Consider the following 25,202-nt stretch of genomic DNA (forward strand, 5'->3'; position numbering starts at 1 on the left):
CCAGGTGGAAGGGCGGGCAGTGGAAGGGCCTCCAGGGCCACACACTCTTGGACTCCAGGCTAGCCACCAGAGATGCCCTCTGCCTCCAAGGACATTCACTCTTTCCCTACCTTTGGGTGCTGTGGATCAGGACCGCTGTTCATTTAAGCCATAGGCTCTCAAAGTGGGTGATTCTGCCCCTTGGGGGCACTGGAATGATCCAGGGGCATGGCAGTAGTTTGAAATGATGCGAATTTCAAATTAAAAAATGTTAAATTAGATTTCCAGGGGTGGTGCTGAAAAGGGGATGGTAGGCCTGGTAAGTTTGGGAACGAAAGTGTCTCTTGGGGGAGGGTAGCTTCAGACTCAGGAAGTGGGAGTATCAGGGACTGGGCCAGAATGAAACCTAGTGCTCTGCCCTTGCTTGCAGGCACCGGAGGGCACCAAGGGAGTTCTACATCCTCCAAATGCTAACAAGATTGCCATCAGCACCCTGAGGGCCCAGCCAGAATCTGGAAGCCAAGCAGGTGGCAGCAGTGGTAAGAGCACCTTCCTGGGGTGGTGGGCCATAGGAAGGAAGCAGGGGTTCCAGAGGTTGGTAGTTGTTTGTGCTGGTGAAATCCAGACTTGAGAACCCTCCTCACACTCTACCCCCTTGTTGCTTTCTGGAGGGCAGTTAAGAAGAAGCTGCAGAAGCACCCCACTCTGGTCCTCAGTTTCCTCATTTCTAAAGTAAGGGTTGCCAGGACAACCACTCCCGGGAAGGCTGTCCTGAGCTCGATGACCCGAGATGGTCCTTTGGGGCCATCCTGGGCAGGTTGGGCAGTGTGGGCATCCCAGGGCACACGCTGACCTGTTGGGTCAGTTGAGAATCACCAGTGGTGTCTCAGGAACAGCTTGCTGTTTTCTTTAAAAGAAATGAAGATGATTGTGACCTCAGGAGGGGGAGGAGCTGTGGAGGAGAAGGAAGGAGGAAGAGTAGGATGGTGGTTCCAGCTTGAAGCCAGGCCGGGCAGTCACACTACACAGGCACCATTGTAGGCTGGTCCAAACTGGCTGCCAGGCTCAGGGGATCATGGGATTGTGGCAGCCAGCCCTGGCATGGCCTGCAAAGTGTGGGCCACAGGTTCTAGCTGTAGCTTCAGGGGCAGATGAGGAAAAGGTTCATGGTCCAAGGAAGGAGTGGGGTGGGACTGAGAGGGAGGAGGCCAGTTGGGCAGGCTGCTGCTGGGGGACAGGGGGGCTAGGATGGAGCCCTCTGGATCCAACAGCCACAGACAGAGTGGTCTCATGGTTAGCCCAGGTTGACCACTTAGGATTGTCTATAATCTTAGCTCCAGATGATGACTTGGCTCCTCAGTGGGCTCCTGCTCACTTGCCAGCTGCGAAATGCATCAGGACACCTGAGTGGGGGGGGGGGGGCACCTGGCAACCTGTTTCCCTGGGGCTCAGTGTGACCTTGGGCAGGTCATCTCTTTGGGCAAGCTCTATGACTGAATTAGCTCCTCTATGGTGAGGATGTAAGGAGAGAGTGGGGTGACAGGCTTTGTATAAGGGATTCTTCCCTGGTCATTTTCCCCCCACAGAGAGGAAGACGGACCAAAGAGACAAACCCAAGGTGCTGTCTAAGAATGATGGGTATGATGACCTGCAGGGCCGCGATCTCAAGGATGCTGGGGAGATGGGGGGAAGGATGCTGGGAAGGTGATGGGACAGATGCTGGGGAGGTGGTGGTCAGGATACTGGGGCAAGAGTGGGGCGAGGCTGGCAGCTAACCTGAGACAGCCTCAGGAGGGGGCCAAGGGGCCAAGAACATGATGCCCCTAGAGCACTGCTCTGTGCTTTGATCAGTCAGCAGATATTGGCACCTCATCTGCCCTGGATGCTAGGCTGGGGACCTGTTCTTGTGGTGCTTGGACTTGGGTACCTCTGAAACACCAGACCCCATACACTGAGCCAAACGAGGCTTCTAGTGGGCACCCTGCTAGGAAAGGCAGCTTTTGAGCCAAGCTTGGGGGCCACGAGGCATGTCAGAGAGCTGTGATCTCTTGGCCCTGCCCAGCCCATCCTGGCACGCCTAGGTTCCTCTTGTCATACAATTTGCCTTTCGTGTCCAAATTACCTTCATTCTCAGAATCCGTTGAAGAGTCTGCTTAGTGGGGCAGGTGAAAGGACAGGATTGGGCCATCCCCTAAGATCTCTGGATGATACGATCACAAACCTAACTGTGTGACTTTAGGCAAATCACTTCTCTGGGCTTCAGTTTCTTTTTCTGTATTGGTTGGATTGAGTGGCCCCTCAGGGACCTTCTGGCTCCACCTTCACAATGCTTGGGTGTATCGGGTGGCTGCATTGGGGGCATGATGGAGGACATTGGTTAAGCCAGCCCACACTCGAGGCTTTGACAGGCAGGTTTGTGGGAGAGGGTGTGGTCTCCAGTGGAGAGACCCTCCTCACATTAGCTTGTAAGTCCTGACCTGCGTCCACGACCTGCACACATGCTCTATTCCCCAGTAGAAAGTGAGCTTCTCGAGAACAGGGCCTGTTTCATCTTTGCCTCTGAAGCCTCAGAACCTAATACAAGGCTTCTTTATGGTGGAAGTGCTTATAAAAATTATACTCAATTTATTTGAAGATATGTCGTAGTGATGAGGGCTGGAAAGGGGTGGGGTGAGACCAACCCACAAAGACAGGAGTACCAGAGGAATGTCACCTGGAATGAATTTGCTGTCTCAAGCATTGTTGAGGTCAAGGTAAAGATTTATTACGCTTTTCAGTGGGCAAGAGTTCATAGAGAACCTGAAAACTTAGAGGGGTACAGGTAATGTTTATATAGAATATTCTATAGGAAACGTGCCAAATATGCTAACTGCATATTTTGGGGTGGGATTAGGGAGTAGTTAGTACTTAAAGGACCATGCACTTTTGGTATCTACTGCACAAGTATTTTACCCAGAGTTCATCAGTAAATATCCCAAGGTGGGGGGCCTACATGGAGGTGTGGTTTTAGGTCTGAAATGTCACTAAGTCACCTAATGGTCAGGGCTGACTGAAGAATGCCAGGCTACTCTCATCAATATCTTGTTAGACAAGATAAATGTAAGGGAATCTACGTATGTCTAAATCTGATACATACGATTGGTCAGTGAGTACTAAATGTGGTGATGACCCAGAACACAGCCAGCTCAGCCAGTGCACAAGTGGTTCAGACCAATAAGTTCTGTAGGTGCACCTGGCTGCTGTATCAGGAAGGGAGATAACGGTTGTTGCTGGGGCAGGCTGTGTCCTTGGACTCAGGAGAAACTGCCTTGGATAGCGTTTTGAGGTCAGGGAGAAATGAGATTTTTAGAGAGAAATGTGATTTTTAGAGAAAAATGTGATTTTATAATTGGGGCCCAAGCACATGGACCCAAGCACCCCATCAGTAGTGGGCGAGACTTATCATCCTCCCTGTTGGCCTCTTCTCCCTTTGCCAGACGGTAAGTTCCACGAGAGCAGGCAGAGCCTGCTTCGCATTGTACCCTCCCCCCAGACCTGGCACAGAGCCTTCTAGAACTGGGGTCCCCATGGCCTGCTGGCCATGGTGACTGAAGATGTGGCCCAGGCCTAGTAAACAGAGGGAGGGGAAGCCTGAGAAGACTCTACCTGTCATGGCCTGCCTGCTTGGGCCCCATCTGAGCTGAGGAGGGGCCCCAGGGTCATGGGAGGGGCTGTTGTCCTCCTGCCCAGTCCCCCATTGGCACTACTTCTGCCCCTCACAGGCGGAAGCGGGTCTACAAGCAGGCCGTCAGAGAGCTGAATGAGAACGGGGACTGCATGGACGGTGAGGTCCTCACTCCTAGAACCAGGATGCCTTCCACCATCTGCCCTCGCAGCAAGGTCAGGAAGGTGAGGCACTTACACATGCCCAGTCTCCTGGGTTCAATAGTGGCCGCTGCACCATTATCACACCCATACACCTTCATCCTCATCCCCATCCCCTTTGGCAGCTGATGTGCCCCCATGGACCTTCCTACACATGGTACAGAAGCACCAGATGCTCCTGACACTGACCTCAGCCAGCTGCACCAGCATCATGCATCACACTGCATCAGATGCAGTGCTCTGTACCAGGTGGACGCCAAGGTCAGCCTCAGGGCTGGGGGCAGTCTTCTCTGCTTGGGCTGTGCCTGCAAGTTCCACCAGAGCTGCAAGTGCAGTTTGGGGGTGGAAGCCTTCCTGGGGAGCTGGGCTGTGCAGTGGTCCAGGCAGTGCCTTAGGCGAGCCAGAGGTCTGGTGTAGACAAGAGTCAGCTTTGATGCTGGCACTCTAGTAAGTCCCTTCTGACTTCTCTTTGCTGTTCACCTTTTCATGCTTCTCTTCATTCTTGTGTTTGCAAGTCCAATTTTCTTTTCAGCTCTGGTCTTTTCATCAAGAATGCTTGAAAGTCCTCTATTTCATTGAAAGACCATTTCTTCCCCTGAAGTATTCTACTCAGTTTTGCTGGGTAGGTGATTCTTGGTTTTAGTCCTAGTTCCTTTGACTTCTGGAATATCCTGTTCCACGCCCTTCAATCCCTTAATGTAGAAGCTGCTAGATCTTGTGTTATCCTGATTGTGTTTCCACAATACTTGAATTGTTTCTTTCTGGCTGCTTGCAATATTTTCTACTTGATCTGGGAACTCTGGAATTTGGCTCCAATATTCCTAAATCATGGCTTTCAGTTAGTCCCATAATTTTTAAGTTGTCTCTCCTGGATCTATTTTCCAGGTCAGTTGTTTTTCCAATGAGATATTTCACATCATCTTCTATTTTTTCATTGTTTTGGTTTTGTCTTGTAATTTCTTTGTTTCTCATAAAGTCACTAGCTTCCAGCTGCTGCATTCTAATATTTAAGGAACTATTTACTTCAATGAGATTTTTAACCTCCTTTTCCATTTAGCTAATTCTGTTCTTTAAAGCATTCTTCTTCTCTTTGGATTTTTGGACCTCTCTTCCCATTTAGGTTAGTCTATTTTTAAAGGTGTTATTTTCCTTAGCCTTTTTTTGGGTCTCCTTTAGCAAACTGTTGACTCGTTTTTCATGATTTTCTTGTATTGCTCTCATTTCTCTTCCCAATTTTTCCTTCACCTCTCTTACTTGATTTTCAAAATCCTTTTTGAGCTGTTCCATGACCTGGGACCATTGCATATTTTCTGAAGGTTTTGGATGTATAAGCCTTGATTTTTGATGTCTTCCTCTGATTGTGTTCTTTGTTCTTCCTTATTTGAAAGGATGCAAGAAAATACTTGTTCACTCAAAAAGTAACATTATATAGTCTTATTTTTTTTTTCCTTTTTTTGCGGCATTTTCCTAGCCAGTTACTTGACTTTTGAGTCCTTTGTCAAGAGGAGGGTATACTCTAGAGACCTGTAAGTTTTCAATTCCTCCACAGTGGCACAATCAAGGGAGAGGAGTTTCCTCCTTTCCTGGTCTGTGAGCAACCACAAGCACTCTTTTCTGCCCAGGATTTGTGAGTAGGATTTCCTCTCCAGACCCTCCACCAGCTCCACCATGCCAGTGCTCTTCCTCACCCCAGGACTGCCATTCAGGGCTGAGACCCAGATCAGGTGCTCGATTCCCCCAGGATCTTTACTCTGATGGCTCCAAAGTGGATGCTGCTGCTACGGTGGCCGCCTCCACCCTAGGGTGAGGGTTAGGGTTAGGGTTAGGGTAGCTCCAATGTGCCATGTTGGTGCAGCTGAGCTGGAGGGCAGGGCTCTTCTCCCTTGAGCCCAGGATGGGTGCCTCTGGGAGGCATAGGGACAGGAGCCCACCTGCTCGTGTCACATCACTTCTAGAGTGGGCTTTCTTGCTGGAGAAATGGAGTGGCAATGCCCCCTGGCCTCGCAGAAACCACCCATTTGTAGGCTATTTCCTTGTCTAGTTCTGGAAACCCTGGGGAACCTGGGGAGCTGCAGCGATATCCTTGTGGAAAACCTTAGATTCCTCCTCTGTGCCCCTGTGGAGGGAGAGATACTTTGGCCGTGAGTGTCTGTGGGTGAGTTGACTGCAGGGGGTCCTTGGAGCCAGAGAAGTTTCTGGCCCTAAGTTCTGTCAGAGGGAGGCATTCCCTCCGCAGCGTACAAACTTGTGCTCATCTGTCTAGCCTTGACTTGAACACCTCAGCGCATCGGGAGATCACTACTTCACTAGGCAGTTTGTTACATTTTTGAACAGCTTTTGCTGTTTGTAAAAGGTGGGGTGTCTTTTATTGTTGGCATGATGCTCGACCCTGGTAGACCCCAAGTGAATGTGCAAGTGAGTTAAATTAGAAAGCTGCGTTTTCTGTTCTTGTTGGCCTCCTGATAATTTTGAGGTTTCTGATCTTGCTGCCTGAGGGTGGTAGAGCAGAGATAATCCTTTCTCCACAGGACACCCCCTCTTTTTGCTTCTCCTCTTTCTGTAGCTCCCTCCATGGGCCCTCATAGGATAGATTTCTCAGGCCAAGCTCCACCAGCTCTCCTCGGCCCTTCCTCAGAAGGGGTGCCCCGGAAGTGCCTGGCCAGAGAGGTCCCAACCCACTGAGAGGCCCTCGGGGCAGCAGTGAGGGGGTGGCTCTCCCAGAACAGTGGGACAGTGACTTCTTTATGGACATGGGGACGAGGGGCATGAGAAAGCTGCTCCCTGTCCCTCCCAGCCACTTGTGGGGACTGCCTCCCACTCGGGCTGGTGGGCTGTTGTTCTCGGGTCCGCTGGGATGTATCATTTGTTCACACCACCAGATGAGACTCTGCCCATAGCTTTTCGGGGGTCTGAATGTTATGAATAAAATTTCTAGAGGAAAAGCAAAGACGAGGTAGATGAGGCAAGTTTGTCTGTATAGGTTCTCGAAAGAAGCAGGTATGCTGCTAAGGCAGACACACACCTCCAGAAGCCAGAGGAAGCAACTGTGTCCCTGTCCTGAAACACAAGGTCCCTCCCCCATTTCCTCATTGACTGAGTACTCTGAGGTGTACGACTTTCCTGCACACTTCCCTCATGGTTCACCTTGATATGTTTTCCTCCCTCCATATCCATCACATGTTCATTTAAATCAGCTATAACTCCTCTCTGGAAGGAGAAGGTGACCTTCATGAAGTAGTTAAGCATGCAAACTTTAAGCCTGTTTTACCCTGCGCCTCATTCTTGACTTCCAGCCCCAGATGAGACTGGTGTCATTGCGACCTTTTTTTGCTTTTCTCCTGACTCGAGGTATATATCTGTTGCAAGGAAATCCACTTCCCTATATCTGTGTGGAGACACCATCTCTTTCCATTTCTCATGAACACTGGCTTGCTGTGTTCTGCCCATGTGGTCTTGGCTAAGCCCTTTGTCCTTCTGGGTCAGTGGTCCCCTGAGGCTGACTAGGGATGCCTCAACCGTGTCTATCAGGAGAAGCCAGGGCAGACCCCAAGCCTGGAGCTCTAGGTGTTGCAGGAGGGTTTCTGGGCGGCTGCCACAGGAGGGGTGTGGCTGAAGGACAACAAGTCCACTTTGCAGATGGTAAATATTAGATCTCAGAGGAGGAGCAGTGGCCCAAGCCCACCTGGACAGTTAAGTAGCTGAGCTGATCCAGGGCAGCCACACTGGCAGGAGACAGGGCACCCATTGTGCCTGCAGCTCTGGGCATGGGCAGTAACCTCCTCCATTTCTTTGATCTCATTTGTGTCAATAATATTCATTACAGCAAGTGGAGAGATGGCTGATCTCAGATCTGGGTTCAATTCCTGCCTATGACACATCCCTTGTTGTGTTCCAGGCAGCTGGGCTGGGTGAAGGTGGGCATTGCACAGGAAGGTGGGGAAGGGTGGCTGCAGTCCCTGCCTGTCCACTGCTCCCTCATTGCCAGGCCAGCCCTTCCCTCCATCCCTCTGTCCATCTTAAGGAGAAGGAGCAGCAGTGGCTGGAGAACCTGAGAAAGGAGGAGGAGGAGCTGCTGAGAAAGCAGAAGATGGAGAAGGACAAGCTCCCACACCTGGAAGAGGTCAAGCATGTACATCTGGAGGAAATGAAGCGGTGAGCATCTGCCCCTGTCTTGCCACTGCCCACTCCCTGGCTCTTGGCGAGGCCTTGGGGAATGGGGGTGCCAGAGTAGGATGGAGGGGGTCTCCAAGCCCAGGGACAAGTCCATTCCTCCTTGTACCCCTAGGAACCTAGAAGAGTTCTTTCAGAAGGTTGGGCAGGCCCAGGAGTGGGCAGAACAGCTGGAGATAGAGGAGAAGAACCACCCTGAGCAGTACCTGGCTCAGCTGGAGAAGGACCCAGTTCAGTTGGAGAAGGACCCAGCTCAGCTGGTGCAGAACCTGGATCAGTTGGTGCAAGATCCTACTCAGCTGGAGAAGAATGAGGAGGTCACTGGCGACTCTGGGTCCTGGATCCTGAGGGGGGTGCTGACTGCATGGGGCTGGGCTGGGCAGGGGTCTGACCTAATGGGAGCTGACCAGCTGTCTTGGGGGTTCTGGCAGGTAAAGGATGGGTGGCAGACTGAGAAAGCTGGGAAGAAAGTGTCCAAGAAGCTGGAGGAGGCTGAGACCTGGAGGCAGATGCAGGAGGCCAAGATCTGGAGGCAGATGCAGGAGTCTGAGGTCTGGAGGCGGAAGCAGGAGGCTGAGGCCTGGAGGCGGATGCAGGAGTCCGAGGCCTGGAGGCAGATGCAGGAGGCTGAGGCCAGGATGCGAATGCAGGAGTCTGAGGTCTGGAAGTGGAAGCAGGAGGCTGAGGCCTGGAGACAGATGCAGGAGGCTGAGGTCTGGAGGAGGATGCAGGAGGCTGAGAATCAGAAGCGGATGCAGGAGGTTGAGGTCTGGAGGTTGAAGAGGCTCCAGCAGGTAAGGGGGATGAAGCATTGGACTGGGACATCCTAGGAAGGAAGCCCCAGTGGGTGGGGAAGGATGGAGGCCTAGGGAGGCAGGAGCAGAGTTGTCCATCCTCAGTTCCTTAGTCCCCATAGGACAAGGGACCTTCCTTGTGGGGCAGCTAGTTGTAGAGCCCAGCGTGTTGGGCTTTGAGTCAGGAACACCCAAATTCAGATCTGCCTCAACATTTAGTAATTGAGCGACCCTGGCCAGGTCACTTAACTGTTGCCTGCCTCAGTTGCCTCTTCCATAAAATTCCATTTGCCTCCCAGAATCGTTGGTAAGGAACAGAGAGGCTGACCCAAGCCAAGCACCCTAGAAATGCCATAGTCATTGTCATTCTTCCTTGGCATAGGACTGCAGCAACAACCACCCTAGCACACAGGGTGATCTCTGGCACAGGTTTTTTGATCTGCTTTTCTAAGGGAAAGACAAATTTAAAGGGGTCAACAGTCCTACTTTAATTACAGATAAGTTGAAAAAAGTGAGTATAGAAAACACAAGCAGAAAAATTGGCACAAAGATCAACAGACAGTGCTCCAACTGCCTGAACAAAGTAACACAACCACCTTCATACACCTCCTGATGGGACAGCACCAACCTCTGAGTAGCTGGGGGGCTCTTAACAAATGGCTACCCAGAGTCCCATCCAGGGAATCAAAAGGTCCTTCTCATGAGCAAGCCCCCAAAGCCAAATACCAGCCTCTCAGAACATGTAACAAAGACCTGATTGGCTCAGAGCCTGAAGGCATGAAACCTATATGACTCAGCACAGCTGTCAATCATCAGGGGTCAAAGGAGATTAATCCCTCAGATCCTCACAATTTAGCCTGAGCCTGGGAAACTGAACTCCAAAAAGAAAACTACAAAAATCCCACTTTGCTTATGCTCACAAGGGTCCAGCCCCACAAGCGAGGAGGGGACTGAGGGAAAAGACTCCTGACAGTTCTCCGCCCTTCACCCCATGGGTAACAAAAAGGAGAAGGGGGCTTCTTTCTGGGATGAGTGCTTTCCCTCCCTCACCTGTTCCTTTCTGGGGGGCTAAGCCAAATTGTTCTTTAGCCCAGAATATTCATTCCCCAGTCAAATGTGGGCACTTTGGCAATTTGGACTCATTGATGGTTCATGTACAATCTTTGACTTAGAGCTTGAAGGGGCCCGGAGTTATTTTGCTCTTCCCACTTCGCCCTGACCCTGGCCTTCCCCGCCCAGCCTGCCTGACAGGGCTCCCTCTCTTTCCCACCTCCAGGAGAAGGAAGAGGGAAGGTACCAGGAGCAGCTGCAAAATGAGGAGAAGGAACAGGAGCTTCTGCAGCAGAAGGATGAGGCCCCAGGGATCTGGGAGCAGCAGCTAGTCCTTGACTGGTTTCAGGCTGAGTGGTGAGGGCCTCCCCACTTGCCATGCCTTCCCCACCTCTGTGTGTGTGTTTTGTTTGTGTGTGTTGTGTGTGTGTGTGTGTGTGTGTGTGTGTGTGTGTGTGTGAGAGAGAGAGAGAGAGAGAGAGAAGACTATGTGTGTGAGAGAGACTGTGAGTGTGTGAGTGTGAGGGTATGTGTGAGAGAGGGGCTGTGAGATAGTGAATGTGTGTGAGCAGGATTGGGTGTGTACGTGACTGAGAGAGACTGAGTGTGAATGAGATCCCAGCAGACTCCCGGGGGCTTTGCCAAACTCTGCTTGGACGGGGGGCTTGATAGGGATGTTCTGGACTACGGTGAGATCTAGGCCTGTGTCTTGGCTGTATCTTTTACTCTCAGTATGGCCTTATGCCCATCCCTTCCCTCCTCTAAGACTCAGTTTCTTTTCCTGAAAACAGGGTGATAATTGAACTCTGTCTTGAAGTTCACGGGGTCATGGTGGGCCCTGGTCCATAGTTGCCCACCATTTTGGGGGGATCCTGAGCTTGTGGTTGTGTTGGTGGCAGGGCAGGGTCTTGGAAATGATGGATTTTCAGATCAGGGAGCAGTTGGTGTCACAGAGGATCTGCACGATTCCCCAAACCGATGCTATTCTGCTGCATTCTTCCTTCACCATTCTGGGCCCAGTTCACCGTCTTCCCTTGGACAGGCCATCTCTCCTTTGTTCTTTGACCACAAGTAAGAGCCTTGATCCCTCACACTCAGTCTAGAGCAGATGCTAAGTTAAGGCCTTTCTCCTTCATTTGTATATGTACCCATTGGGGTGACAGTCTACCTGTATGGGATAATCAGGGCAGGATGTATTCTTTGCCTACTTTGTTTTCCAGTGTGGGCAGCTAGGCTGAGTCTCCTTCACTTTTTTAAGGTCTCACAACTGTTTTGAGAGGTATACATTTGCAGGTATTAACCCCATCTTGTGGAAAAGGAAACTGAGGCTTAGGCTTTTTATGAGACTTGATTATTAGATGATTAGTAATTGTTGGCAGAAGGATTCAAGTCCAAGGAAGTGTTTATTTTTATTTATGTATTTTAAAAATAAGTTTCATTATTGTCTTTGACAGATATGCTTCCTTTCCTCCACCCATTGAATTGAAAGGAAAGATAAGCTACACCAACCCCATTTGGGCAGCATTGTGGGAACAAGAGGGATTGCTATGACTGTTTAGTCTGTTGTCCTTTCCTTAGGCTTTTGAGCTGACACCATTCTGTCATCGTGCCTGAACTCCTGGGACTTCTCTCAGTGCCAGGTCATCGGAGTCTTCCCAGGTCTTCCTGAATGTCTCATTGGTCATTTCTTGCTGCATGGGAACATTCTGTCACACTCGCAGATCACATTTTGATCAGCCCTCCCCCAGTCGTCTTGTTCCCTCTGTGGTAGAGATACTTCCACTGTGTCTGTGTGGTTCCAGCCTCTCCCCCTTGTAACTGTGGCCTCTCGTTGTGTCTGAGAGCCCTTTCTACTTCCTCAGGTAGCACAGAAAGACCTGAGAAGTTAAAGAATTAAAAAAGCCTAGAGAACTCACTAAATCTTTTCTATTTTTTTTCCATCTGTTTGATGTTCTAGTTCCAGCCTTAGATGCTTGCAGGATGATGCACTTACTTGGGCTCTCCAGCCACATCCCATATATGCTTGTTTTCATGCTGTTTTCTGAGGTATCCCTGCTCCTAATTAACCTTCCACCCTGGTTCTGCATGAGACTTTACAGATCACTTTGTATTTTTACCTGGCGTCTCTTCACTTGATGAGGAGATCAAGTGTGGACTCTTGGGTTCCTTTTACAGCAAGACTTCTGTAGGAAAATGCTGATCTTGTCCACTTTGCACTTTTTCCAAGTGGCTGGCTTATTTAAGTGAGAATTGCTTCAATTTTGTCCCATCTCTTCTAGTTAAAATTTTTCTTAGTTGGCATTATTCTTGACCTTTACTGGAACAAGTGAGTCTGACTGTACCCAGATGGCAGAGGCATCTCCAGGCGTGTTACACACGTCAATCAATAACCACTTGTTTTCTTGACCTTCTGTGTTTCTCTTGAGTCCTGTGTTTTCTATTAAGCGTTAATTTTTTTCCCCCTCTGTAGGATTGTTATACTCATTTTTAAGCCAATCTCTTGACTGATTCTTTGGCTCATTAAGGAGACCCTGTAGCATTCTGTAGCTACAATCCTTTTAACATTTTGGACTGTTAGAAGTCAGAGGTCAAGGTGGACAGCTATAAGGAAAGAGGAGGGATGGGGTCAAGACAGGTTGTGTGCCCTTGCTTCATACCTACTCATTTAACTTGCATCATCTTTAACATGTGGACCCATCTACATTGGGTGGGGCAGTTTCAACACTAAGTTCCCTTCCTCTGATGAAATTCCTGGTCCAGATATGAAATTGCTTCCCTATACTTGCATGTATATTTATGCATCTCTTACACTAATCATTTCTTTTGGTTTCATAACTCTTTACACTCAGTCTAATTTGATCTCTGAACGATCTCTATAAGGTCTTCCAAGTGCATCAGTTGGGAGCCTGAGCCATGGCACCTATTCTGAGAACTATACAGGGAGGGATGTTCTGTTGGGAAGCAGTGCTGGTTCCCAGCTCCTTCATCAGTGTCTCAGGTTGGAATAAGTGGTGAAATGTATGTGGTGCTGGAGAGAGAAAGGAGGGCTTAGGCACTTATATGCCACCTTTCCTCTGGCAGAAGAATGTTTGGGAATGTCCTTGGAAAAGATAGAACAGAAAATACATTTCAATTCATTGAGCACTTATTAAGTCCCTGCTATGTAGAAGACACTTGGTATAGGGGTACCCAGACAGAAACAAACCAGGCCCTGCCCTCTAGGCCTGTGTCTTGGCTGCAACAGCAGTAAGTGGTGTGTTAAGCCCTGGGGATAGTGGCAGATGGTGCTGTGGGGTGGGCTTTGGGTCAAGGTCAGCTCTCTGCCCCATCCCCTCTTCCTGCTGGTGACTTGACGAGGTTGGGCTCTTGGTTTTCAGGGATCAGCAAGAGAAGGCGAGATTATTGAAGGAACAACAGGAGAAGAAGGAGAAGGTGAGGCACTGAGTGGGACCTAGAGTGGCCTCGGTCTCCTCATCTGTGCACTGACGGGTCCTAGGTTGTGACTACAGCTGTGCCCCTTCTCCCCATGGCCCGTTCTAAGGCTACTGCCGCTGGCCACTCAGGCTTTTTCTGGGAACGGGACAGGAGGTGGAGGGCAGCACCTTGGGTGAGTTTCCAGGGCTCACACCTATACTTTGTTGGTTCCAGGAGGAGTGTCAGCACCAGGAGCAGGAGAAACAGAAGCTGCAGGAGGAGGCCATGGACACTGCAGCTGCTGCCTGGGTCAGTAACATGTTCTCGCGTATGTGAGTGTGTGGGTATATTTACAAATTTGTTTATTTATTTTTAGTTTTCAGCATTCACTTCTATAAGATTTTGAGTTCCAAATTTTCTCCCTATCTCTCCCCTCCTCTCACCCCAAGACAGCATGCACTTTGCTGTAGGCTCTACACATACATTCATATTAAACCTATTTTCAGTATTAGTCATGTTGTAAAGAAGAAATAGAACCAAAGGGAGAAACTATGAGAAGGAAGAAACAAAACAAAACAACAAGAGAAAAGGAGAGCAAATAATATGCTTCCAACTCCATTCAGCCTCCCAAGTTCTTTCTCTAGATGTGGATAACATTTCATAATGTTCTATTTCTCTTCTTTAGTCATAAAATTTCTCCATTCTCCCAAAGTCTGACAGGTAGACTATTCCTTTCTGTCCCAATTTGCTCATTGTATCAACCTCTATATCAACATCATGTATGCGTTTTGATTTTGCTTTCCTATATGTTGTACGATGTTGGTCTATGGCTGTTCTCATCATGCTATTTTGCAGTTTTTCCAGCAGATTTTGTCAAACAGTGAGTTCTTATCTCAGAAGCTGGGGTCTTTAGGTTTATAAAACAGTAAATTACTATAATCATTGACTACTGTGTCTTGTGTATCTAACCTATTCCACTGGTCCACCTATTCCACCTATGTGTATCTAACCTATTTCGCTGGCTATTTATTAGCCAGTAAGAAGTAATTTTGATGATTGCTGTTTTACAATACAATTTAAGATCTGGTATGGCTAGGTGACCTTCTCTTGCATTTTGTGTCATTAATGACTTTGACATTCTGGACCTTTTGTTCTTTCCGATGACTTTTAATATTATTTGTTTTAGCTCTATAACCTTTTTTTGTAGTTAGATTGGAATGGCACTGAATAAGCAAATTAATTTAGGCAGAATTGTAATTTTTATTGTATTACCTCCTCCTCCTCAGGAGCAACTGATATTTTTCCAATTATTTAGATCTGACTATTTGTGTGAAAAATATTTTGTAATTGTGTTCTTACAGTTCTTGGGTATGTTTTGGGAGGTAGACTCACAAATATGTTATAATATCCACGTTAACTTTAACTGGAATTTCTCTGTCTCTTGCTGTTGGGCTTTGTTAGTAATGTATAGAAATGCTGATAGTTTATATGGGTTTATTTTATATCCTGCCACTTTGCTAATTTTGTTTATTATTTCGAGTAGCTTTCAAGTATTTTGTTATTTCAAGTAGTTTTTTACTTGATTCTCTAGGATTCTGTAAGTATATCATCATATCATCTGCAAAAAGTGATAACTTAGTTTCTTCTTTGCCTATTCTAATTCCTTCAATTTCTTTTTCTTCTCTTATTGCTAAAGCAGTATTGAATAACGTATTGAATAGCAGTGATGATAATGGACATCCTTGTTTAACTTCTGATTTTATTGGAAATGCTTCTACCTTATCCCCATTACATATAATGCTTGCTTATGGTTTTAGGTAGATGCTACTTATCATTTTAAGGAAGTCTCCATGTATTCCTATTTTCTCAGTTGTTTTTAATAGGAATGGGTGTTGTATTTTCTCAAGAGCTTTTTCAGCATCTACTGAGATATTTATATGGTTTCTGTTAGTTTTGCTCTTGATATGGTCAATTATGCTGATAGTTTTCCTAATATGGAGCCAGCCCTGCATTCCTGACATAAATCGTACCTGGTCACAGTGTATTGTCCTCATGATGGGTTGCAGTAATCTTTTGGCTAATCTTTTATTTAAAATTTTTCATGTATATTCACTAGGGAAATGAGTCTATAATTTTCTTTTTTTAATGTTTATTTATTTATTTTTAGTTTTCAACATTCATTTCCACAAAATTTTGAGTTCCAAATGTTCTCCCCATCTCTCCCCTCCCACACCCCAAAACGCTGAGCATTCTGATTGCCCCTTCCCCAATCTACCTTCCCTCCTAACATCCCTCCCTTCCCTTATCCCCATCTTCTCTCTTGTCTTGTAGGGCAGGATAAATGTCTATACCCCATTACATTTATTTCTTATTTCCCAGTTGTACACAAAAGCAATTCTCAACATTTGTTTCTAAAACTTTGAGTTCCAACTTCTCTTCCTCCCTCCCTCCTCACCCATCCCCACTGAGAAGGCCAGCAATTCAATATAGGCTAGATATGTGTAGTTTTACAAATGACTTCCGTAATAGTCATGTTGTGTAATACTAACTATATTTCCCTCTATCCTATCCTGCCCCCATTTCTTCTACTCTCTCTTTTGACCTAGTCCTTCCCCAAGAGTGTTTGCTTGTGATTGGACCTTCCTCCCATTTGCCCTCCCTTCCATCATCCCCTTCCACTCTCTTTATCCCCTTCTCCCCTACTTTCCTGTTGTGTATGATGAGCTTTCATCCCAAATTGAGTGTGCATGTCATTCCTTCCTTGAGGCAAATGTTATGAGAGTAACCTTCACTTTATCCCTCACACTTACCCCCTTTCCCCCTCCATTGCAAAAGCTTTTTCTTGCCTCTTTTATGAGAGATAATTTGCCCCATTCCATTTCTCCCTTTCTCCTCCCAATATATTCCTCTCTCACCCCTTAATTTTATTTTTTTAGATATGATCCCTTCCCATTCAATTCACCCTGTGTTCTCCATATATATACATATGTATCTATATATGTCTATAAATAGATATATACGTGTATGTGTGTGTGTATGTGTATAATCCCTCCAACTACCCCAATTTTGAGAAAAATCTCAAGGGTTACAAATATCATCTTTCTATGTAGGAATGTCAACAGTTCAACTTTAGTAAGTCCCTTATGACTTCTCTTTGCTGTTTACCTTTTCATGCTTCTCTTGATTCTTGTGTTTGAAAGTCAAATTTTCTATTCAGTTGTGGTCTTTTCATCAAGAATGCTTGAAAGTCCTCTATATCGCTGAATGCCCACTTTTTCCCCTGAAGTATTATACTCAGTTTTCCTGGGTAGGTGACTTCTAGTTTTAATCCCTGTTCCTTTGACTTCTGGAATATCATAATCCAAGCACTTCGGTCCCTTAATGTAGAAACTGCAGGATCCTGTGTTATCCTGATTGTATTTCCACAGTACTCTAATTATTTCTTTCTGGCTGCTTGTAATATTTTCTCCTTGACCTGGGAACTCTGGAATTTGGCTGCAATATTCCTAGGCATTTCTCTTTTTGGATCTCTTTCAGGAGGTGATCAGTGGATTCATTCAATATTTATTTTGCCCTCTGGTTCTAGAATATCAGGGCAGTTTTCCTTGATAATATCTTGGAAGATAAAGTCTAAGGTCTTTTTCTGATCATGGTTTTCAGGGAGTCCCATAATTTTTAAATTGTCTCTCCTGGATCTATTTTCTAGGTCAGTTGTTTTTCCAATGAGGTATTTCACATTATCTTCTATTTTTTCATTCTTTTGGTTTCTCATAAAGTCATTAGCTTTGATCTGCTCCATTCTCATTTGTAAAGAACTATTTTCTTCAGTGAGCTTTTGAACCTATTTTCCCATTGGCTAATTCTGCTTTTTAAAGCATTGTTCTCCTCACTGGCTCTTTGGACCTCTTTTGCCAATTGAATTAGCCTATTTTTAAAGGTGTTATTTTCTTCAGCATTTTTTGGGGTCTCCTTTAGCAAACTGTTGACTCGCTTTTCATGATTTTCTTGTGTACTCTCACTTATCTTCCCAATTTTTCCTTCCACCTCTCTCACTTGATTTTCAAAATCTTTTTTGAGCTCTTCCATGGCCTGAGACCGTTGCATATTTATTTTGGAGGCCTCTGATGGTAAACATTGTTCTTCCCTATCTGAAAGGATGGAAGGAAGTACCTGTTCACCAAGAAAGCCACCTTCTGTAGTCTTATTTTTTCCCCTTTTTTGGAAATTTTCCCAGCCAGTTACTTGAATTTTGAGTCCTTTGTCAAGAGGAGGGTATATTCTGGGGACCTGTAAGTTCTCAGTTCCTTGAAGGTGGCACAATCAAGGGAGAGGAGTTTACTCTCTGGCCTGCTAGCAGCTGAGGTTCAAATCAGCTGCTCAATTTCCCCAGGGCCTTTAGGCTGAGACCTCCAGAAAGGGACGCTGCTGCTGCTGCCACCACCATGACCACCATTGCCACCTGGGGCTGGGGCCAGGCGGGACCTTGCTCTCCTCCCGCCCTTAGGAAAAGCCCTCTCACTGACCCCTGAAGCTCTATTTGACCTTTTTGAGTTGAGGGATCTGGAAATCTCCACTGCTACTATAGGGACCCCGCCCCTGTGACTTGCTTTTGTCCCACTGCTCCAGGTGCTGTGCTACCAAACCCGCACTACACACTATCCCACGTCAGGTGTGACTGACCTGTCCCTTCAACCTTCCAGGTCACCCTGGGCTGGAAATGTCTTTCACTCTGTCATTCTAGGGCACTAGAAAGTGCTCTAGAGTTTGGTGAGACTAACTTTTTACAGGTATTTTATGGGCTGTGGGGGAAGAGTTAGAATATGAGTGTCTTTCTACTGTGCCATCTTGGCTCTGCCCCTCTATAATTTTCCTTCCCTGTTTTGTCTCTTCTCGGTTTATGTATCAGCCCCATCTTTGCATTATAAAAAGAATCTTGTAGGACGCCTTCTTCACTTATTTTCCCAAGTAGTCTATATTGTATTGGAATTAGTAGGTCTTTAAATGTTTGATAGAATTCACTTGTAAATCCATCTGGCTCTGTATTTTTTCCTAAGGAGTTAATTGGTGGTTTTTTCAGTTTCTTTTTCTGAAATGGAGTTATTGAAGTATTTTATTTCCTCTTCTTTTAATTTGGTCAATTTATATTTTTGTAAATATTCATCCATTTCACTAAGATTGTCAAATTTATGGGCATACAGCTGAGCAAAGTAATTTCTAATTATTGTTTTAATTTCCTCTTTATTGGAGGTGAGTTCATCCGTTTCATTTTTGATATTGATAATTTGGTTTTCTTCTTTCTTTTTTAAAATCATCTTGACCAAAGGTTTATCAATTTTATTGTTTTTTTCATAAAACCATCTCAATTTTATTTATTAGTTCAATAGTTTTCTTAATTTCAGTTTTATTACTCTCTCCTTTGGTTTTCAGTATTTCTAATATGGTATTTATTTGGAGATTTTCAGTTTGTTCTTTTTGTGACTTTTTCAGTTGCATGACCAATTAATTGATCTCCTCTTTCTCTATTTTATTCATGTAAGCATGAAGAGATGTAAAACTTCCCTGAAGAACTGTTTTCCATTTAACCTGAAGATAACAAGGTTCAAAAGGAAAACTTCAAATGAAAATCTCACCAAAGTTGAAGGAGAATGTTGAGGCAACGCAGTTACATGAGAGCCTTGCTAGAAAACACAGTGTGCAGTTGAATGTTGCACACCAAAAAAGAAAAAAACTACAAAAAAGTCATCTTAATGAGGACTCCAAGAATATGAACACTCTGGCATCATCAATGACTGATGATGACCTCCAAGGTGAAAATAATCCAAATAACACTCAAATAAATTCAGGTAAATCTGTTTATAATGTTTTGCCTGAAACAGAAAAAACGCCAGATGTCAAGACCGAAGAATATAACGTTGCCTTTGAGGACTGCTTTAGCTGCATCCCAGAAATCTTGGGTCAATGCATTACATCTGAAATATGCTATATTGTTAAATCATCAATGAGAAATACATCCACAAAAATGCTATATTGCTGTCCTAAAAGAGCACCTAAAGGTGTGAGAAATGAACTAGTGGATAAAGAGAGACTAAAAACTAGGGGAAGAATGAACACTGCTGAAAGCATAATCATGCAGTGGAGAGAGTATGTGAAGGGACCAAGGGCTCAGAAAACAAATTGCTCTGTCACCATTGGTGGGAAAAATAAGGGATTTCTGGGAAGCTCTCCATCAACAGAGAAAGGCAGGTTAGAGGCTCCATGTCTTGTATCAGAAATATGCTGTGTTATAAAAACATCACCACAAATAAGATGCACAGAGGTGCCAGGTAGTGCACCCAAAGGAATGTGTGAAGATATGGTTAAGAAGCAAGTGGATAAGGAGAAATTAAAAACTCAGGTGATGGTGGACACAATGGAAGGGACAAGCAACCAGTGGAGGGAGGAGGTGATGCAGTCGAGGGTTGAAGTAGAGAGGGTTTCACTGGCAAGGTTTCATGTATTACATCTGAAATATGCTGTATTGTTAAAGAATCACATCTATGAAAATGTTTTGTCACCCTTCTAAAAGAGTGTCTAAACATATACTGAGAAAAAAAACATCGTACTGAAACATATCATACAGAACATGTCAGTTCTGGCTGAGGTTTTCATTGCTATTCAAGATTAGCATAAGAAGAGAAGTCTGAATGTATCTGACTGGAATGAGTGGCAGTGATCCTGGTTCAGATTCTCAATGAGAAGTATTTTTGTTGCTGTGCTAGATATATTTCTTTCTGGATTCAGATGTTTTGTTTTTAAAGTTTTGATCTTTTCCTTTTGGTCTCTTAAATAACCTTCTCTTTGGCATGCTGTCACAGGATGTCATTTGCTTTGAAAAGGAAAACTCAATTTATGTGTAGCTGAAATTGGAAGGTGAGATGACTGTGCGCCAAACCAAAAGTTGTTTACTTATGGAGTCAGCACTTGTTAGTTACGTAAAGTTCTTTGTTTTTGGTATCTGCTTAATAAATATATTAAGTGATTTTTCAAAAAAAAAAACCCAACAAGCTGTATTCACTGCATCCCATAAGTTTTGGTAGGTTGTCTCATTGGTGTCCTTCCCTTGAATAAAGTTATTAATTGTTTCTATGATTTGTTGTTTGACTCACTCATTCTTTAAGATTAAATTATTTAATTTCCAATAAATTTTTGTTCTTTTTTTCCGTGATCCTTCCTTTTTTACATATAATTGTCACTGCATCACGACCTGAAAAAGGATTTATTGACTGTTTCTGCCTTTCAGCACTGGATTGTGAGGTGTTTATGTCCTAGTACGTGGTTAATTGTTGTGCATGTGCCATGTACCACTGAGAAAAATGTATATTCCTTTGTATCTCCATTCCGTGTTCTCCAGAGCTCTATCATATCTACCTTTTTCCAGAATTCTACTCACCTCCTTAACTTCTTTCTTGTTTATTTTGAGGTTATATTTATCAAGTTCAGAGAGGACAGGTTGAGGTACCCCACTAGTATAGTTTTGCTGCCTATTTCTTTCTGTAATTCCCTTAAGTTCTCCTTTAAGAATTCTCATGCTATACCACTTGGTCTGTATATGTTTATTAATGATATTATTTCATTGTCTATGTTGTCTTTTAGCAGGATATAATTTCCTTCCTTATCTCTTTTGATTAGATCTATTTTTGCTTTTGCTTTGTTTGAGATTAGGATTGCTACCCCTACTTTTTTTTTTTACTTCAGCTGAATCATAATATATTCTGTTGCAGCCTTTTAATTTTACCCTGTCTATATCCTCCTGTTTCAGATGTGTTTCTTGTAAACAACATATTGTAGGATTATGTTTTTTAATACATTCTGCTACCTGCCTCCATTTTATGGTAGATTATATCCCATTCACATTCAGAGATATGATTACTAGCTGTGTCTTTCTCTCCCTCATATTCCTCTCCCCCATTTATGCTTTAATTTCTCCCTTCTCTCTTCCCTTACTTAAAATTTTTACTTTTAACCACTGCCTCCCTCAGTCTTCCCTTCCTTCTATCAGCCCCTCTCCCTTTTCTTTGCCTTTCCCCCTCCTACTGCCTGTAGTGAAAGTTAGATTTCTTTACTTGACTGAGTATGTTATTCCCTCCTTGAACCAAATCTGATGAAAGTAAAGCTCAAACAATGGTCATCTCCCTCCCTTCTTTCTCTCTGCCATAATATATTTTTGTGCCTCTTTATGTGATGTTATTTACTCTTTTGTGCCTCCTCCTTTACTCTTCCTCCATTATAATCCCTTCATACCCTTTAATTACGTTTTTTATCATCACATCAGTTAATTTATACCCCCTCCTTTCATCTATATATATATATATATATATAATATTCCTTTTAAATGCCCTAATAAATATACAATTCTCACAAGTAACAAGTACTATTCTCTCATATAGCAATGTAAACAGTTTCCCCATATTGAATGACAAGTTTTGTTTTGTTTTTCCCCTGCTAACCTTTTTATGCCTCTCTTGAGTCTTGTATTTGAAAATCAGATTTTCTAATGAGCTCTAACCTTTTCCTCAGGAAGGTCTGGAAATCCCTTATTTCATCAAATATATACATGGAGTCTTCCCTAAGATGATAGTTATCATCTATGCCAAACCATTAGCAAGCATCACATGTAAAGGGGATAAGCTAGAAGCATTTCAAATAAGATTGGGCATGAAATAAGGACGTCCATGATCACCACTGTTTTTCAATGTGGTACTACTGTATTGACATTAACTAACAATGTTAGATTTAGCAATAAGAGAAGAAAAGAAATGAAGGAATTAGAACAGCGAAAAAGAAACAAAGCTGCCACTCTTTGCAGATGATATGATGGCATACTTAGAGAATCAAGTAAAACATTACTTGAAATAAGAAACACATTTAGCAAAATTGTGGGATATAAAGTAAACCCTCATATATCATCAGCATATATATGTATGAATGTATGTATACATGTATGTATATGTACATGTATATACATATATACATACAACTAACAAAGCCCAACAGCAAAGGATAGAAAGAGAAATTCCTTTCAAAGTTACATTACAAAGTATTTGGGAATGTACCTGCCAAAATAAACCCAGGCACTATGTGAACACAATTACAAAACACTTTTCGTGCAAAGTCAGATCTAAATAGTTGAAAAAATGTCAGTTGCTCTTGGCTAATATGAACTAATATAATAAAAATGATAATTCTACCTAAATGAAATTACTTTTTCAGTGCCATACCAATCAAACTATCTAAAATTATTTTGCAGAGCTAGAAAATATCAGAATTCATCTGGATGAACAAAAGGTCCAGAATATCAAGGGAATTAATGAAAAAGAATGCTAGGGAAGGTGGCTTAGCCATACCAGACCTTAAATTTATTATAAAGCAACAATCATTAAAACTGCTTGGTACTGGCTAAGAAACAGAGTGGTTGATCAATGGAATAGATTAAATACACAAAACACTGTAGTAAATGACCATATTAATTCTAATGTTTGAAAAATCCAGAGAATCCAGCTTCTGGGAGAAGAACTCACTACTAGATGAAAACTTTGGGGAAAGCTGGAAAACAGTGTGGTAGAAACTAGATATAGACCAATATCTTATACTGTATAGCAAGAGAAGGTAAAAATGGGTACATGATAAGGGGGATACCATAAGCAAATAATGATAGCATGGAATAGTTCACCTGTCATTTCTATGCAGAAGGGAAGAATTTAGGATGAAAGAAGACATAAAGAGCATTATAAAATGTAAAATAGATAATTTTTATTATTATGAAATGAAAAGAAGTTTTTTTTTGTTTTTGTTTTTTGTTTTTTCCAAACAAATTCAATGCAACCATGATTATAAGGGAAACAGAAAGTTGGGAAATGATTTTATAGCAAATTTCTCTGATAAAGGTCTCATTTCTCTAGTACATAGAGAACAGAGCCAAATTAATGAGAATGAAAGTCCTTCCCCATTGCATAAATAATTAAAGGATATGAAAAGCAAGTTTTCAGGGGAAGAAATCAAAGCTCTCTATAGTCATGTGAGAAAATGTTCTAAATTGTTGTAGATTAGAGAAATGCACATTAAAACATATCTGAGGCACCAACTCACTTCTATTAGACTGACCAATATGACAGAAAAGGAAAATCATTAATGTTGGGGGGGATGTAGGAACATTGAGACACTAACGCATTGTTGTTGGAGTTGTGAACTGTTCCAACCATTCTGGACACCAATTTGAAACTATGCCCAAATATCAATTAAACCTAGTAGGTTTGTAATTAAGAGAGATCAAAAAAAGGGGGAAGGATCTACATGTACAAAAATATTCATAGAAGCTCTTTTTTTGTGGTTACAAGGAATTGGAAATTGAGGGGATGCCCATCAATTGGGGAACGGCTGAACAAGTTGGGATATATGGATATAATGGAATGTTGTTGTGGTATAAGAAATGACGAGCAGGCAGATTTCAGAAAAACCTCGAAAAATTTACATTAACTGATGCTAAGTCACATAAGTAGAGCCAGGAGAATATGAAACACAGTAAAAGTAGCATTGTAGGACTATCAACTATGAATGACTTAACTCTTCTCAGCAACACAGTGATCTAAGACAATTCCAAAAAACAGAGGAGGAAAAATGCTATTCACATCCAGAGGGAAAAAATTGATGGACTCTGAATACAGATCAAAACATACCATTTTCACTTTCTTCATGTTTTTTTCTTTGGGGCTCTTTCTTTTTCCACAATGTGACTAATATGGGAATGTGTTTTACAAGACTGTGCACATATAATCTATATTAAATTGCTTACTGTCTTAGGAAGGGGGAAAGGGAGGGAGAGGGAGAAAATTTGGAACTCAGTGTTTTAAAAATGTCTGCTAAAATTTGTCTTTACATGTAGTCTAAAAGTAAAATATTATTTAAGAAAACTCTTATGGGCACCTCCTGGCCCCCTCAGTCTGTTTTACTCCAACCCCAGCCTTCCCACATGCCATGCTCAGTGCCAGCCACACCACCATTATCCTCCTTACCAGAGCTGCCTGTCGGGGCCCGGTTGCCAGCCTGTGCCAGGATGGCTGGAATGGTCTTAGTCATGAGGCCTGTTGAATTATTTCAAGATGAGACTATCCATCTGAGGCAATCAAAGGGGCTGTTATTGGTATTGACTTGGGTACAACTAATTCCTGCATGGCAGTAGTGGAAGGGAAACAAGCAAAGGTGTTGGAAAATACTGAAGGTACCAGAAGCACTCCCTCAGTTGTAGCCTTCACAGCAGACAACGAACGCCTTGTTGGCATGCCTGCCAAACGACAGGCAGTCACCAACCCAAACAACACATTCTACGCTACCAAGAATCTCAATGGCCATCGATTTGAGGATCCTGAAGTGAAGAAAGATACTAAAAATGTTCCTTTCAAAATTATCTGTTCCTCCAATGGTGATGCCTGGGTAGAAGCCCATGGAAAGCCATATTCCCCAAGTCAGATAGGTACATTTGTGTTGATGAAGATGAAAGAGACTGCAGAAAACTACCTAGGACATTCAGCAAAAATGCCATTATTACCGTGCCTGCTTCTTTCAATGATTCTCAGAGACAGTCCACCAAAAATGCTGGGCAAATATCTGGCCTAAATGTCCCTCGAGTGATTAATGAGCCTACAGCTGCTGCCTTCGCTTATGGCTTAGACAAATCTGAAGACAAAATCATTGCTGTGTATGACTTAGGTGGTGGAACTTTTGATATTTCTGTCCTGGAGATGTCTTTGAGGTGAAATCTACCAATGAGGACACTTTCTTTGGTGGTGAAGACTTTGACCATGCTTTGCTCCAGCACATTGTGAAGGAGTTCAAGAGAGAGACAGGACTTGACCTGATCAAAGATAATATGGCTCTTCAGAGAATATGGGAGGCCTC

General features: G+C 43.9%; 1 protein-coding gene and 1 pseudogene across 3 annotated transcripts in view; both read left to right on the forward strand.

Annotated features, from left to right (window-relative positions):
* Nucleotides 1-25,202, forward strand: part of LOC140516008 (uncharacterized) — a 41,842-nt gene that overhangs the window by 5,917 nt on the left and 10,723 nt on the right. The window contains exons 4-13 of one of the 3 annotated variants that reach the window (XM_072626917.1): nt 410-518; nt 1,566-1,617; nt 3,741-3,867; nt 7,865-7,995; nt 8,129-8,330; nt 8,445-8,807; nt 10,084-10,214; nt 13,235-13,289; nt 13,506-13,580; nt 18,809-20,399. In XM_072626917.1, coding sequence (XP_072483018.1) covers nt 410-518; nt 1,566-1,617; nt 3,741-3,867; nt 7,865-7,995; nt 8,129-8,330; nt 8,445-8,807; nt 10,084-10,214; nt 13,235-13,289; nt 13,506-13,580; nt 18,809-18,823 — 1,260 coding nt within the window. In that variant the 3' untranslated portion in view covers nt 18,824-20,399. Of the gene's footprint in view, nt 1-409; nt 519-1,565; nt 1,618-3,740; nt 3,868-7,828; nt 7,996-8,128; nt 8,331-8,444; nt 8,808-10,083; nt 10,215-13,234; nt 13,290-13,505; nt 13,581-18,808; nt 20,400-25,202 lie in introns of those variants that run through there. The other 2 variants (XM_072626916.1, XM_072626915.1) reach the window with 2 other exon arrangements.
* On the forward strand, nt 18,924-19,811 carry LOC140516009 (uncharacterized; annotated as a pseudogene).

This window comes from Notamacropus eugenii, chromosome X (assembly GCF_028372415.1).
Source record: "Notamacropus eugenii isolate mMacEug1 chromosome X, mMacEug1.pri_v2, whole genome shotgun sequence".
Taxonomy (NCBI): domain Eukaryota; kingdom Metazoa; phylum Chordata; class Mammalia; order Diprotodontia; family Macropodidae; genus Notamacropus; species Notamacropus eugenii.